General features: G+C 41.4%; 1 protein-coding gene across 1 annotated transcript; it reads right to left on the bottom strand.

Moving 5' to 3' along the window:
* Positions 1 to 7,743: 7,743 nt before the first annotated feature.
* Positions 7,744 to 11,948, bottom strand: LOC124290577 (putative inactive cytochrome P450 2G1). Its single transcript, XM_046727325.1, has 3 exons — positions 11,792 to 11,948; positions 7,970 to 8,308; positions 7,744 to 7,847 (listed from the first exon to the last, which is right to left on the bottom strand). The coding sequence occupies exons 1-3, from the start codon at positions 11,946 to 11,948 to the stop codon at positions 7,744 to 7,746; spliced, it is 600 nt and encodes a 199-aa protein (XP_046583281.1).
* Between the last annotated feature and the right edge of the window lie 2,340 nt (positions 11,949 to 14,288).

Here is a 14,288-nt window from a genome sequence, read left to right as displayed (position 1 = left end):
GTCCATCCCGCATGCATGCTCAAGGCGCTGGTAAATTTTCCCTTGGATGTCAATCTCAGTCATATTACCATTCTCAACTCCCCGGGGAGCATCTTGCTGCCACTAGGCGCACCAAGTTAATTTGGTTTTCCCATCCTAACGAGGTATACATGACAAAAAACAAGATAAACTGATTTCATATTTTTTATGAGCTCCTTTTCAAACGAGTAGACCTACGGGATAGGAGCGCTCCCAGAAGTCTACTTTACATCTGTTGTGCGAATTGTCTTATTGCCCCTCCTCATCGTCCTGTCCTTCACTCTCTTCATCAGATGTTATGTCTGCATTATCATCTTCAGTCAAGCCTTCGACCCAAGGCTTATATTGGTACAGATTGGAAAACAGGTCACGATACAGATTATTTGTGTCTCCTACTTGTTTCAGTATTCCTTGTGTCTTTGGACCATACTGCATATGGTACAGATAAGTAACAAATAGGGCATACGTCTCTATAAACGTGCTCCAGATGAATTTGTTCAGTTTGGCTTGAATCGTGTCTTCGTTTAAATCTCTTTTCATGTACAGCTGTCGTTTCTCATCCAAAAGTCTTTACTCAGCTCAAGTGTACGTGAATACATGTGTCTTATACCTTGCTCTTCGAGATCAGCCATTTTTTTTTTCCTGTTGTTTTGTGTGACATCGTTTAATGATTCATCATCATCATCATTTTCCATTTCAGGACATTGTTTATCGTGTAAATGTCTTTGCAAGTTGTGGTTATTGCTAAGTACTTGACCACAATAGTCACAATCTGACAGTGAACGTGGTGCCTTCACAGGAGAGAAGTTGTCGTCTTCCTCCCACTTCCTTTTAACTTGGGGTATTCCCGGTGGACCCACTGAAGACTTTACAGGACACCAGTTTCTTTCTTTTTGCAAATCATGCACGTCTTGAGTCCACAGTCATCACAAGATGGCATGGTTGGGAGGTTTTCTTCACACGTCTGCTCACGGTGAAAGTGTAACTCTGACTGAATGGTTCTAGCTTGGAGGTCTCCTTTTAAACTGAGTGCATTGGGACAAAGCCGCAAATGGGGAGGTGTTTGGGGTTTTAGATTAACCATCAAGTAGCCATATGATTTCTGGATAGCCCTTTGAAATGGCTCCATGAAATGGTCTGTGTTACCTGGATACATTTGCCTCGCTAAAGTCATGATGGGTTGTTGATCGATAGGGTTGTTGAACAGAAGCAGATAATGACAGTTTCTTCGTTGTGTGGGATCCTTACTGAAATGCAAATTCTGGTTCAAGGCTATCACTGAGAGATTACGATGATGACTTCCTTCCGTAAACAGATCTGTAATGTGTGGATCTTTGCTCGCTGTCGACATTAAGTCATCGAGGATAACCACATTCAGCACATGGGGGTCCAGAATGCCTTGATGAAATTCCACATAGGGATAAACATGGGTTTGAATGGTGTTATACAAGGGCTGCCATCGTTTGTAGAGCCAAATAATACGTTCAGGATAAGGTTTAATGTTCATCCGTTCTAAAAGCTGTTTCACTAAGTAGGTTTTACCACAGGAGGTGGGCCCTGAGACAATCATGGTGAATGGGTGTTTCAGTCTAAATTCTTCCAATGACTGGGTAGTACTTTCGGATGAATGTGGTTGCACTGTTGCTGCTGCTGCTGCTGTTGCTGCTGCTGCTGTTGTTGTTGCTGCTGCTGCTGCTGCTTGATATCTTCTGAATGTTTTGTTTGAATATGACGGGACAAGTCATGAGCCCAAACATATTGTTTGGAGCATACGGGACAGGGATGCATAATGATGTTCACACGTTGACAATCCTACTACAAATGACACATTTAGCCTTTTGTCTCTATTTAAAAATATGTTTTCATTCGCTTTGTTGACACTGCTTCCATTGTGTTTTCCCTTTTGACGACACTCTCCCTTTCTCTCTTCAACTTGGCTTTAGCCTGTTGAACCACTTGTTGGGTGGGAGACGTGAGTGCAAAAGTCTCTTCAGAAGAAGGGGGTAGGTCCATCTTGACGCCTTGCTTCTCGTAATAGATCACATAATCATCCACGTCAGTAAAGGGATAGGGATATCCTTTAGCCTGCAAATAGTAATATTTCGTCCATTTCTTAGGGTCGTCCAAATAGGGTCTCCTGTTCATTTTCTTGTTCAGAATGAATACGGACTCTCACACAGAGGTTTCAGACGAAGTGTCACTATCACGGGTCCATGGCTAAATGAAGCTAAATCTCCGTTTCTGTCCTTTATATAGATGTCTGCTAGCCCTAATTCTAACTCCTACAAACATATTGTTAGCAGAGCGTGGTTTCGATCCACGGTCCTCTGGGTTATGAACCCAGTGCGCTTCCACTGTGCCACTCTGCTCTCCCTTCACCTCTCGACTTTTATACACCACATCAACCAATGACAACCAATATTGATTTATTCTCAAATAGTCACAAATACACACAGTATTGTACAATGAACATCACACTCTTACACATGTAAATCTACATGACTACCCCAGTGGACCACCCCTTTTTTTTAGGTACTCCTACCAGGGCCAAATACAGACAGTTTGGAGACCATTTTTCATGTTCGACCCAAGGATCATCCTCTACGTCCCAGTTCTTGCAAGCGTCCCCTCTGATTAAGTACACAAATCCTGCCTGGGCCATTTGACTAGGACTCTGTTTCATCTGCACAGGACAAGACTGAAAGGAATTCAGCCGTTCTTGGAACTGCGTTCGAGGTCTGAGAGGGATACTGTCCATACATAGGTACCCACCTAGATCATCATGACCATGAGGATACTCTGTCCTGTATGTCTCTAGTCCCAGCAATGTCATGGCTTGTATCTCTCCGCATTCCTCCAACGCTTTGCAGAAGAGGGTGTAAGCTTGGGGTCCTCGCCGGGGAAGGGTATCTAATAAAGCTCTGACACGGTCAAAGGAGGTTTGTGGTTTTTCGATAATCTCTGCCTTCATGAAGATGGTAAGGACTTTAAACCTCATCAGTTTGTCCACCACCTCTTCTACGTGCTTTATAGCTTGCACTAGACCGGAGCGATTCTTGCTCAGGATATCACGGTGAACTGCTTCCATCTTCAAGATAAACAGCCAACAGAGAGAGAGAGAGAGAGTTGTATAGCTGGATGTCGTCTGTGTAGTCAGTGATGCATGATCCGAAATGAAGGGGTTTATATATTTTCATTCCCAAACCGGATTAAACCAGTTGATCTATCCGTATGCCATGATGTCATTCTCTTTCGGTTGCTATGCACCTGATCTAAAAATACCCCCTGGGAAAAGTTGTTTATCCTTAGGTCAGCTCAGTACAAGGTCATTGACACCCCTGTGAAATGAGGTCAGCCAGTTGTTCGTTGATGACGTCATTTGGGACTTTTTCAACCTGTATACAACAAGTAAGGGAAATCCCCTCGATGGCGGCTTTGTGTCGTTTTGGAGACGATCAAGCCTGTCGGGTTTTTCCGTATGTTTTCCGTGATCGGGTGGTCAGGCTCGCTGACTTAGTTGACACATGTCATGGGTTCCCAATTGCGCAGATCCATGCCCATGCTGTTGATCACTGGATTGTCTGGTCCAGACTCGAGTATTTACAGACCGTCACCATATAGCTGGAATATTGCTGTATGGTGGCGTAAAACTAAACTCACTCTCTCACTTCGTCTGTTTCCATTTTCTAACAAAATCATTTGTGATCAAAACAGCCCTAAAGTGTTAAAAATTGTGAAGATGCTAAGTCTACTAAAACCATCCAAAAACAAGCAACAATCATAACCTATCGTAGTGGTGTAAATGGTGATAATGTTGTATTAAGAGTGTGCTGTAAATGAACTGGTCTTATTTATTATGTCACAGTTATTTATTCATTTGACCAAAATAAAATATTTACATACTATTTATACTGTATATTCTTATCAAAATGTATCGATTAATTTCATTTCTTTATAAAAAACAAACAAACTACTTGCGGGCATACACTAACGAGATCCTTCATGAATGAAACCTAGAAATAGACGAATTATGTCCATTCAGGTGAACGCCCTAAGTAGGTTATACTAATGTGCACATGGTGCGGGAACCAGCCTCGATCTGTCATTCCTTGTCTTTTCCAAAGGCTGAAGCGTTTATCAGTGTAAGCTGGTTAATACTAGACCATAGCTGTGTCAATGATGTAAGGGAGACAAACCTGTTGAAATACCCATAAAATGTTGGTTTTCACGGGAGTGAGTGGATATTTACAAGCATGACAGACTTGGTCGTTGGAGATGTTTCATGATGGGACAGTTTCTGGAAGGATGACTGTGCCTACTTGATACAAAAGTGACAAGGATCGAATTAAGAAGAGGTCGACTTGACCTTTCCTACGTGTGTAGTGACTATTACTTCTTTGGAAACCTAAAACTGTATATTTGAACACGATTTATTGATTATTCATTGATCTTCAGTGGTATTTTACAGATTTCATAATTTCTTTCCATGGATACCGATTCCTTGGTTTTATTTTAGGTTTGGAAAATTTGGAAATGACTGATCTTGTGCTGATCAGAACGTTTTCGCTAAGTTGCGTTTACTTGAAATGGAGTTTCAGTTAGTGTTTTCGTCAATCCCTGGTCAACCATTACTTGCTAGGTACCATGGGCTACATGTAATTGATAAAAGGATCAGTAGAGACAAACGTTATGGATAACAACTTCTTTATTTCGTGAGTGCGGTGTTTCGATACAGATTCTTATAGCGTTGTCAAAAATACATTCCTGCTTGGCAACGGTACAAGAATCTGTATCGAAACGTCGTACTCACGAAATAAATAAGTTGTTATCCATAAGATTGGTCTATATTGTACTTCCCAGTTTCTAAAATGCCACTCAGAGAGACTTTGTCATGTCAAATTGATAGACCAACCCGTATGGTTCAGGAATGACAATGTAACTACTCAGCGTGTTGCCACTTCTGTCCCTGTAAATAATTAATCCGCTTGTGATACTGATGAGAGATGTGAATGTGCACAGTTGAGGGCATTGCTGACTATGCTGGCACTAAGCTATGAAATTTAACATTTTAGCTAACTAAGATGTTAAACTGGGTTTTTGAGTAAATTCATGAGATCACTCACTTGTTTCCAAATGCACCTGGGTGTACAGTGAGGGAGTAAGTTTAGTTTTACGTCGCTTGTAGCAATATTCCAGCGATGTCATAACGGTGAACATCAGAAATGGGCTTCACGCATTATACCCATGTGGAGAATTAAACCCGAGTCTTTGGTGTGACGAGTGAATGTTTTAACCCCTAGGTTAACCTACGGCCCCCGAAGTGTGTCAAAATGTAGATGTAGGTAGTGCTGTACACGAAGAAGGAGATTCAATATATGTTGGACAATGACATTATTGAACCAAGTCAAAGATGCTGGAGTTCACGTTCTGTCGAAACCTGATCAAGTAACAGAAGCTGAACCAACATGAAACGTGTGGACGCCTTTTCTGTGACTCCATACCACGAATCAGTGATTTCATCGATAGAATCGGTAAAGCCAAGTACGTCAGCAAGTGTTTGACTTACAATCCCGCCACCTTTCAGCATCAACGACATCGCCAGCAATCTAGTGCCTGCATCGATAATAACATCACTCATTCCATTGAATGGGAGGAACACCTGAAGATGATCCGTCCCTTCTTTGAAAGACTCACAGAAGCCAAGCTAACAGTGAATTTAGTAAGTGAGAATTCGCACAGGCACATGAACAAGTTTTAGGTCATGTTATAGGTCAAGGTCAGCTTGAGCTGGTTCAAGCAAAGGTGAAATTTCCCAGGTCCCCAAAAGACAAAGGAACTTTATAAAAATATATCACGTTTGGCATCACCTTTCACTATTTTGCTTGGCAAAATGAGGAGACCCCATATTTGCTCATCGTCAACATCAATGTCATTGAACGATTTTCAAAGTTACCGAGCTATAAGAACAGTTTACTGAAACTTAATATTTGCTTTATGATGGTACATGTATTGCATCTGATGCTCACCTTTGATCATGGCAGGCACACATGTAATATCAATGTATGGTGTATCTGAAGGGTCCGATCATAAACCATAATAATAATAATAAAAATATGAAAATGAGTGGCTACATAGGGGTTAAAAATCATAGGGGTCGCCAGAAATGGACTTTACACATTGTACCAATGTGGGGAATCGAACCCAGGTCTTCGGCGTTACGAGGGAACGTTTTAACCACTTATAGGCAACCCTGATGGTTATCTACGCAATTTAGGTTATTACATTCAACAAAACAAAGTATACCTGGAACGTTTTATAATATGCAAATTTTTGACCGACAGAAAAGCCAGAATCATGTCAGAAGAGTACATCATACACATGCATTTCTGTCATGCACCAGTTAAACTTGTATGTCGTTGAAAACATGTCGCCAGTGGTACATCGTTAGTCGCCAACAGCAGATCATCAATCGCCATCAGTTCAACATCACTCGTCACAGAACGTCATTATTCGCCTGCAGAACGTCATTGCTCGTCACAGTACGTAATCACTTGTCAGCATACCGCCTTAACTCGCCACAGAACGTCATCATTCGCCACAATGCATTGTTATTCGTCCTCATTTCACAAAAGATCACCAAGTCATCACACGCCAATTCCCAATGGTGCCCTGTAGAACCCTGTCACAGCTCCATCAATATCTTACTTCAACACACGCATTCAGATTAAATCTGAATGGCTATAGCGGAGTTGATTTCGAATGAGCTCGATTGTTCACCATGTAAATAACTAGGTTCAGGGGATGCAACTTCGTGATTTGGGAATGGCATATAGTGGCATGCGGGGATAGCAGTTACTCATTTACACAAACTTCAGGGAATCCATTGGCAGTTGTAATAGTTCTGTTAAACATATGGTTGACTTGGGGGTTTATTGCAAATTCTAAGTGAAATTCATATATGTTTATGTTCATCTACATAATTGTCTGCGTTTAGATATATGTGTTTCACAATCCTTTCATGATGTCAGTCTTTCACAGAAATTATTGTCACAAACATTGTCACAAAGAAATAAAGAAATTGAGACACATGGCTAGAATACTCTACCACAATTATTCAACGGAATTCAACGACTTGGTGACTTCAGTGAGCACAGGCAGTAACCACATATGAGATTCATAATGAGGAGGAGACTAAAATGTCAGTTTATCACCGTTTATTAAAAGTTTGGGGAATATATTTTTGCATAATAAAATACTTATTTGACAAAGAGTTTACAATATAGAGCAAACTTTATGGATAACAACTTCTTTTTATTCGTGAGTGCGACGTTTCGATACAGATTCTATGTCAATGCTTGACAACGGTATAATAGAATCTGTATCGAAACGTCGCACTCACCAATAAAAAGAAGTTGTTATCCATAAAGTTTGGATCGTCATATGAGCGAAATATTCTCAAGCACGACGTTAAACCCAATTTCACCTCACCTCACCTCATAAAGTTTGCTCTATATTGTACTTCCCAACTTCTAAAATGCCATTCAAAGAAGTTAAAGAGTTTACAGTAAATCTTCTTGTTCCTGTTGTATGACAACGTTGAAACACTCACAGGGTCTACGCTTTGTTTTCTTGCTGACATTGGAAACAGTATTATTTTCGGGGAATAGCTTTTACTTGGAATTCACTTGGCGAATGTGTGAAGCCCATAATTCCATCCACTGGAGGCTATTTCCCGTTCACCGGGACGAACTTGAACCTCTGAATCATGGTGGTGAGGAAGAGGAAGAGCTCCATCCGGGCCGTTGCCTCCCCCAGGCTAACCCTTCGTCCTTGAAACAAGAAATGAAAAAAGTAATCATTACCGCATGTGTGCATATGCGTACGTGTATATACATGTGTGTATGTATCTATGTCCTTACAAGTCTATATGTCGCATTTCTAGGTAACTCACCCAAAGAAAACGGAATGAATTCATCCCTCTTCTGAATCTTGCCTGCGCGGTCAAGGCAATTGTCCGGTCGAAAGTTTTGTGGGTCTCCCCATACATCCGTGTCTTGGAGGACTGAATCAAGGTTCAATATAACTGTGACGCCTTTCGGGAAGGTGTATCCTCTGAACTGTACATCTTGTGCAACTGCGTGAGGGACACCAGTAGGGACAATATCAGCGTATCTTAAGACTTCCATAATGGTGGCCTCTACGTAGGGGAGGTTTGTCTGTTCCTTTATTGATGGTCGTCTGCTCTGACCAACATTTACCAGAATCTCCTGGAAGCACTTCTCTTGTATATCTGGGTAGTTCAGGAAGTAGACCAGTGCCCAACGTATTGTGGTTGACGTTGTCTCTGTACCCGCAACGAAACAGATCAGCAATAGTCCGAGCCAGATTCTCCACTGCCAACATGAATTAAATTTTAGTGCTGGGTTCAAACCTTTACATGACAGATGTAACATGACACATTTTAAAATCTGAAACACAATACTTTTTTAAAAGTAAAAACTCAGTAACAGAATCAGCTGTTTATTGTTCAGTCAATGTAGATTCTGAAAGAAAGTTCAGTTTCCTCAGTCTGTCAATTTACAGAATCAACAATAGAATTTGATAGAATTTAAGATCAAGGTCAAATCGCAAAGGCCAAATTAAATAACATGAGTAAAGAATATGAACTAATAACTACATATATACCCAATGTATTATGCATTACATCCTGAGCAAAAATACCTTTATACCATTGATATGTTTCAAATTAAGTCTGCGGTGTTGGACCTTGATACCGTGAACAGCCTCTTCCTGCCAAAAAATGAGTCAAAAGAGATGAGGAACTGGAAGAGTGTCTTTGTAGAATGTCAGTCGGCGATGATGTCATTGGTTGAATGCATAAACTGAATAAAAGGAATAAATCTATTCTGACCCTGTGGACGACATTTAAAATGTAATGCATCAGTGACAAAAATGATGTCCGATGCAATTCTCTCATTTGACTTGTACCAAACATTCGCATTTTTCTTCAAGTGAACAATTGACCAGCCTTTGCATTTGACAGGTACCACCGGTGGGGCAGGATATGTTCATCCTTTCGCAAACATCACATCACTTTTATCATCCCTGTTTGATAGTGATTCATAATCATATGCTCAGACACCGCATCTCATGGTGTCAATCACTCAAATGTTTACAGACCATGTCGAACAGCTCTAATGCTGTTGAATGCAGCGTCCAACCATCACGTAGTCAGAATAGACTCTGCTTTCAGCAGATATATACTTCTTCTGGATGTGGAAAGGCTTTCGTCGTTTCTCTTTGAAACTTTAAACTTCTTAAACAAATTCAGAAAAAGCCATCATAGTTTGAGTATCCCTAATTTCCTTCACTGGTCTAATGGTTACTGATGAGATAGCGTTTACAATGCAATTTGAGAGTATTTAGGAGCATTATATATATAATAATTTCATATAGGAATTTCAATAATATCATAATAATAAACATTAATATACTCAGCAGCAAAAAGCACCGTCAGCACGAATTAAAAATTAGATAGGCACTGTAATCAAACCATTACAGAAATTGACATAATAAGCGGATCAAAAACATTTTTGGTGTACAATAGCTTGACACATCAATGAATAACTCAATTCCAAGACATTATGTGAAAATTTGCAGTCCATTCAGATTCTTGACTTCAGTATCTAGTGTGACCACCACGGGGCGGCAATAACTGCAGAACAGCGTCTATGCATGGAGTGCACCAATCGATTAAACCTGGAACCGCACTCTGAGAAAGGCCTGGCGCAATAAATCGGCTGTGTTCGGCCTCCTCTGAATTTCATCCCAAAGATATTCAATTGGGTTTAAATCAGGACTAAGGGCTGGCCACTGCATAATGTTGTCACCGTTCTGCTGGAGGCAGTCCCGTGTAGCTCTGGCAGTATGGGCCCGGGTGATATCATGCTGGAAAATGTTGTTCCGATGACGTGCAATTTGTGGTATGGGGTGGGGTCTGAGAGCTTGGTCGGTGTAGCGAACCACTGTGATGCCACTTTCTCTCACTGGACCAAGGTTCTGGAACACCACAGGAACCACTCTCTGGTTCAGGCCTATTCTACCCCATACCATGATGCTTGCACCTCCCCATGAGTCTCTTTCCATAACACATTGGTCTGAGTACCGCTGGCCACGTCGTTACCATATTCTTGTTCTGCCATCTGCAGTTGATACGCAGTACCGACTCTCATCTGTCAACAGAACAGTTCTCCATTGCCTGTATCGCCAGTTTTGGTGTTGTAGGGCAAACTGTAGACGTTCACGCCGATGACGAGGGATAACGATAGGTCCACGGTAAGGTCTACGGCAATGTAGGTTCCCGCTGTTAAGACGTCGGCGTACTGTATCAGTACTGATGGGTCTTCCATGTGTTCCCACTGTTTCGCGTGATGTTTCGGATGCCTGCATGAGGGGATTCTGTACATGCTGTCGCACAACATGGCGGTCTTGTCGTCTTGTGGTCATCCTTGGTCTGCCAGTACGGGGGCGATCATTTGTGGTGTTGGTGGCCCGGTGTAGATGGTCCGAACGTGGACCTGGAAGTGATTGGCAACGGCTTGTACAGTGTGGCCAGCTTCAAGTCTTCCTAGCGCCTGGTTCCTCTGAGCTGTCGTGAGTCGCGGCATCCTGCTAACGTTGTAATGTGAATCTGTCAACCAGGTTTAGGGGTCCATTTTATAGGGCTGGTCATTGTGAACAGCACGTGCAGCATGAGTTCTATGAAAAACATGAAGAACACCGTACCATCTCCGAAATCAGGTTGCGTTTTTGAGACCATTTCCTGGGTTCCATTCTGAGTTTTGGAAGGAATGTCTTTGCTCAGGTAAAGTTGGAGATGTTGTCAAATATAGACAATCAAAACATTAAATGAGTTTACAGTTTTTTCGTTTCTGCGAACGGAAAATTCCAAACTGACGTTTCTTTTGCTGCTCAGTATATACTATATTTATGATATTATAAATGAAAAATTAGAGTCTTTAATAGACATTATTTTATGCTCGAGGGCAAAAAGAAATATCTGGACTTGTCTTTTTTATAATTATTGCTTATACACCTGCGGAAATCACACACATATATATATATATATATATATATATATATATATATGAATGGCTATCAATACGTTTTGAGCCTAAAATACATCTGATTTATACATGATAAAAATAACTGTATGATAATGAAGAATGGTTTATATCATTCATATAAACATAATATTGACACGCACAGGTCGCTAGTTTTCGGTCACGTGACATCTAATCACATGTACCGCTATTGAAACTGCAGAAATGGATAAGCTTGTGTACAGGGCAGTCATAAAGTGTTTGGTCCTCGAGTGCCAGCCGGCGAAGCACGTTGAAGAGCGACAGACAGCTGTACAAGTACCCCATGGGACTTTTAAATAGCCCCTCGTATACATAAGGTGTATTGACTATGATATAAATACACTTGACTTTCAGTTAGTTTGTTTAAAACTGGATTTATTAATATGTATGTGCTTACTCAAATGATGTAGACTTTACAGCATACTATATTTAAATACTATTTTAATAGTTTATGACTTTATTGTGCTACAACCCAACACAAAAGCTCCGAAGAACCAATACTAAGCGCTAATGTAAACAGAAACAGAAATGTGTGTTCCCATGCAAGCCAAAGGCCTTGAAAGTAAATACCAAACAGAACTCAGATATGTAATACATAATGTACACCCGGCGAATATCTTTAAACTTACACTCTAACGTTGTTGTTTCTTGTTTCTGATGGCGACGTCGCATCTCCTTCAAGTATTCATGGATGAAATCGTCCCGACTTTCCTCATCCTGATCGTCTAAGTGATCTTGAACTAAAGGTTTAATCAGCAGATTATCCACAATATTGACATTGTCCATTGTTTTCCTGAACTTGAATGGATCTCCAGGCAAAAATCGCACAAGAGGGAAAAAGTTCAGTAATCCCGATGCTGTGCTGCTTTGAAAATTCTCATCCAAAGATTCCATAAATCTGACAAAAGGAGGGTCGGTATATTCAAAACGTTTGCCAAAGATAATGGAACAGATGACATTTGATACGGCATTCTGCACAAGACGCTCTATGTTGAAACCCCGGCCTTTCTCTTCCTCCAGGGCCACCATAAACTGAGCAATTTCCTCGTGTATTTTGTCCTCCATGATGGTTCTTCCCACTCCAAACTCTCGCAGAGCGTTGAGTGTAAATCGTCTCTGTTCATGCCACAAGTGCCCGGAGGTTCCGATTACTCCTGTAGGGAAAATGCAAATAAGTAGAATAAGATATTATGATGTTACGTGGCAGTGTTTATAGTCATTGTAGAACAGTGTTGTATTTGTACCACATTCTATCTGCTACAATTCATTTGAGAACAATGGTATGGTTGTTACTCTATTTTGACTGAGAGGCAGGACAAGGTGTGGAATGGTCTAAGGCCTATTATGGCGGCTATAGAATATATACTGAAAGCCATTAAAAACGCAATTGGTATTTGTTGTCCTGGAACTTACAAAAGTTCTATTGAAGATTTTTTTCCTGCGATACAGAGGATGTAGGGATAAAAGGCTGTTATTCTGACCCATTTTGAGTTCGAGTCCCAGAGCATTCCTCTCACATGAACTTAAAACAGAACCATTGACATTTCTCGTAAACACAACTACATTCATGAAACACGTTGTGCAGGTACGTTACCTGCACCAAGGTCCTTGAAAAACACAAGGAATTGTGAAACTCAACCACTTTGAGAAAATGCCACGCCTGACAGACGAAGAAAGGAATCAGGCTATGGTCAGTCAAGGTGATAATTGTCAGGCACTTTAATGTGCATCCATACACTGTAAGTCGACTCAGACAACGTTTTCGGGCCACCGGAAGTGTTGCTGATCGTCCGCGACTGGACCGCTTTATCCGAGTTTCACACTTGCTAAATCAGTTCCAAACAGCTGCTGATACGGCAAGGAGGACAATTGGGAAAAGACAACGTCATGTCAGCGCCCAAACGGTGCGAAGACGCTTTCATGCCTTAATAAACAGGTCAGGGCGAGTTGTCATTTTTTCAGATGAATCCAGGTGTAAAGTATCCTTTGCAAGTGGACGTCAACGGATTTATAGACGTCGAGGAGGAAGACTTGCGCCAAACTGTCCTAGAACATGATCGTTTTGGAGGGGGTGGTGTGATGATCTGGTGGGCTCTCAATGCCAACTTTCGATCCCAGATGGTAGTGGTTACGGCAATCTGAATGCTCAACGTTATGTGGACAATATCCTTCGTCCGGCTGTACTCACAATGATGGATCGACATGGCGGTCGTAACCATGTTGTGTTTCAGCATTATAATGCACGTCCCCATGCAGCCAGGGCAACAAAGGGCTTTTTGAATAATGAGACTGTTAGTGTGATGGACTGACCTACATTGTCCACAGGCATGAACCCAATCGAGCATCTGTGGGATGAACTTGGACGGCGATATCGAAATCAACTTGTGCCCCCAAGGACAGTTGCTGAATTGTCTCAGGCCCTTCATCATCACTGGCAGACCATCCCACAGTTGTTCCTGAGAAATTTGTGTCTTTCAATGCCCCGGAGACTGCGAGCATGTCTTGCAGCGCACGGTGGACACACACGATAATGACTGCAAGTGGCCCCTCCTTTGTTTGATGTCGTTGTTCCGTCACTGACGTTGTTGTTCATTTTCGACATTTTCAGATGAAATTATCCACAGATGTTCATTTAAGAGAAATCTGCCAGTTACATTTACATATGGTGACATTTGTGTGAGTAAAGTAATGTCAAATTGCGTTTTTACTGGCTTTCAGTATATTATACATCTTGCCATGTGTATCAAAGTGAGTGAGTGAGTGAGTGTGTGTGTGTGTGTGTGTGTGTGTGTGTGTGTGTGTGTGTGTGTGTGTGTGTGTGTTTGTGTATGTGTGTGAACGGATACAAACACCGTCTGATAACGTCTTTCTAAATGACGCGGCAGTAAGTTTAACACTTTACACTAGTATCACCGGTTCAAAATGAAATTTCTTGTCCATCGACAAACTTCTTCAAACCAGCAAATCTGAAATCGACCCTTATTAGGTTAAGGTATGTCTATGTAAGTTTCGTGGCTTCCTCCTAATTAAGATGGTTGAATGGGTAAGAAATTTAGGCAAGAAGCAAGCATTGCTACGGGCACCAACGAGCTCCCCACACCTTCTGCCAAACGGAGGATTCCGACT

Source organism: Haliotis rubra, unplaced genomic scaffold, assembly GCF_003918875.1.
Source record: "Haliotis rubra isolate DU_JTF1 unplaced genomic scaffold, ASM391887v1 Scf47, whole genome shotgun sequence".
Classification (NCBI taxonomy): Eukaryota; Metazoa; Mollusca; class Gastropoda; order Lepetellida; family Haliotidae; genus Haliotis; species Haliotis rubra.
Note: the sequence above shows the minus strand (reverse complement) of the source record. Positions and strands in the feature narration are given on the sequence as shown.

Excerpts from the sequence above, each read along its gene's own strand:
- LOC124290577 (XM_046727325.1), bottom strand. The coding sequence starts at position 11,948 with ATGGACAATGTCAATATTGTGGATAATCTGCTGATTAAACCTTTAGTT. Across the intron at positions 8,309-11,791 it reads AGAAACAACAACGTTAGAGT|ATATACAAGAGAAGTGCTTC; the intron begins GTAAGTTTAAAG and ends TGAACTACCCAG. Across the intron at positions 7,848-7,969 it reads ATTCATTCCGTTTTCTTTGG|GACGAAGGGTTAGCCTGGGG; the intron begins GTGAGTTACCTA and ends TCTTGTTTCAAG.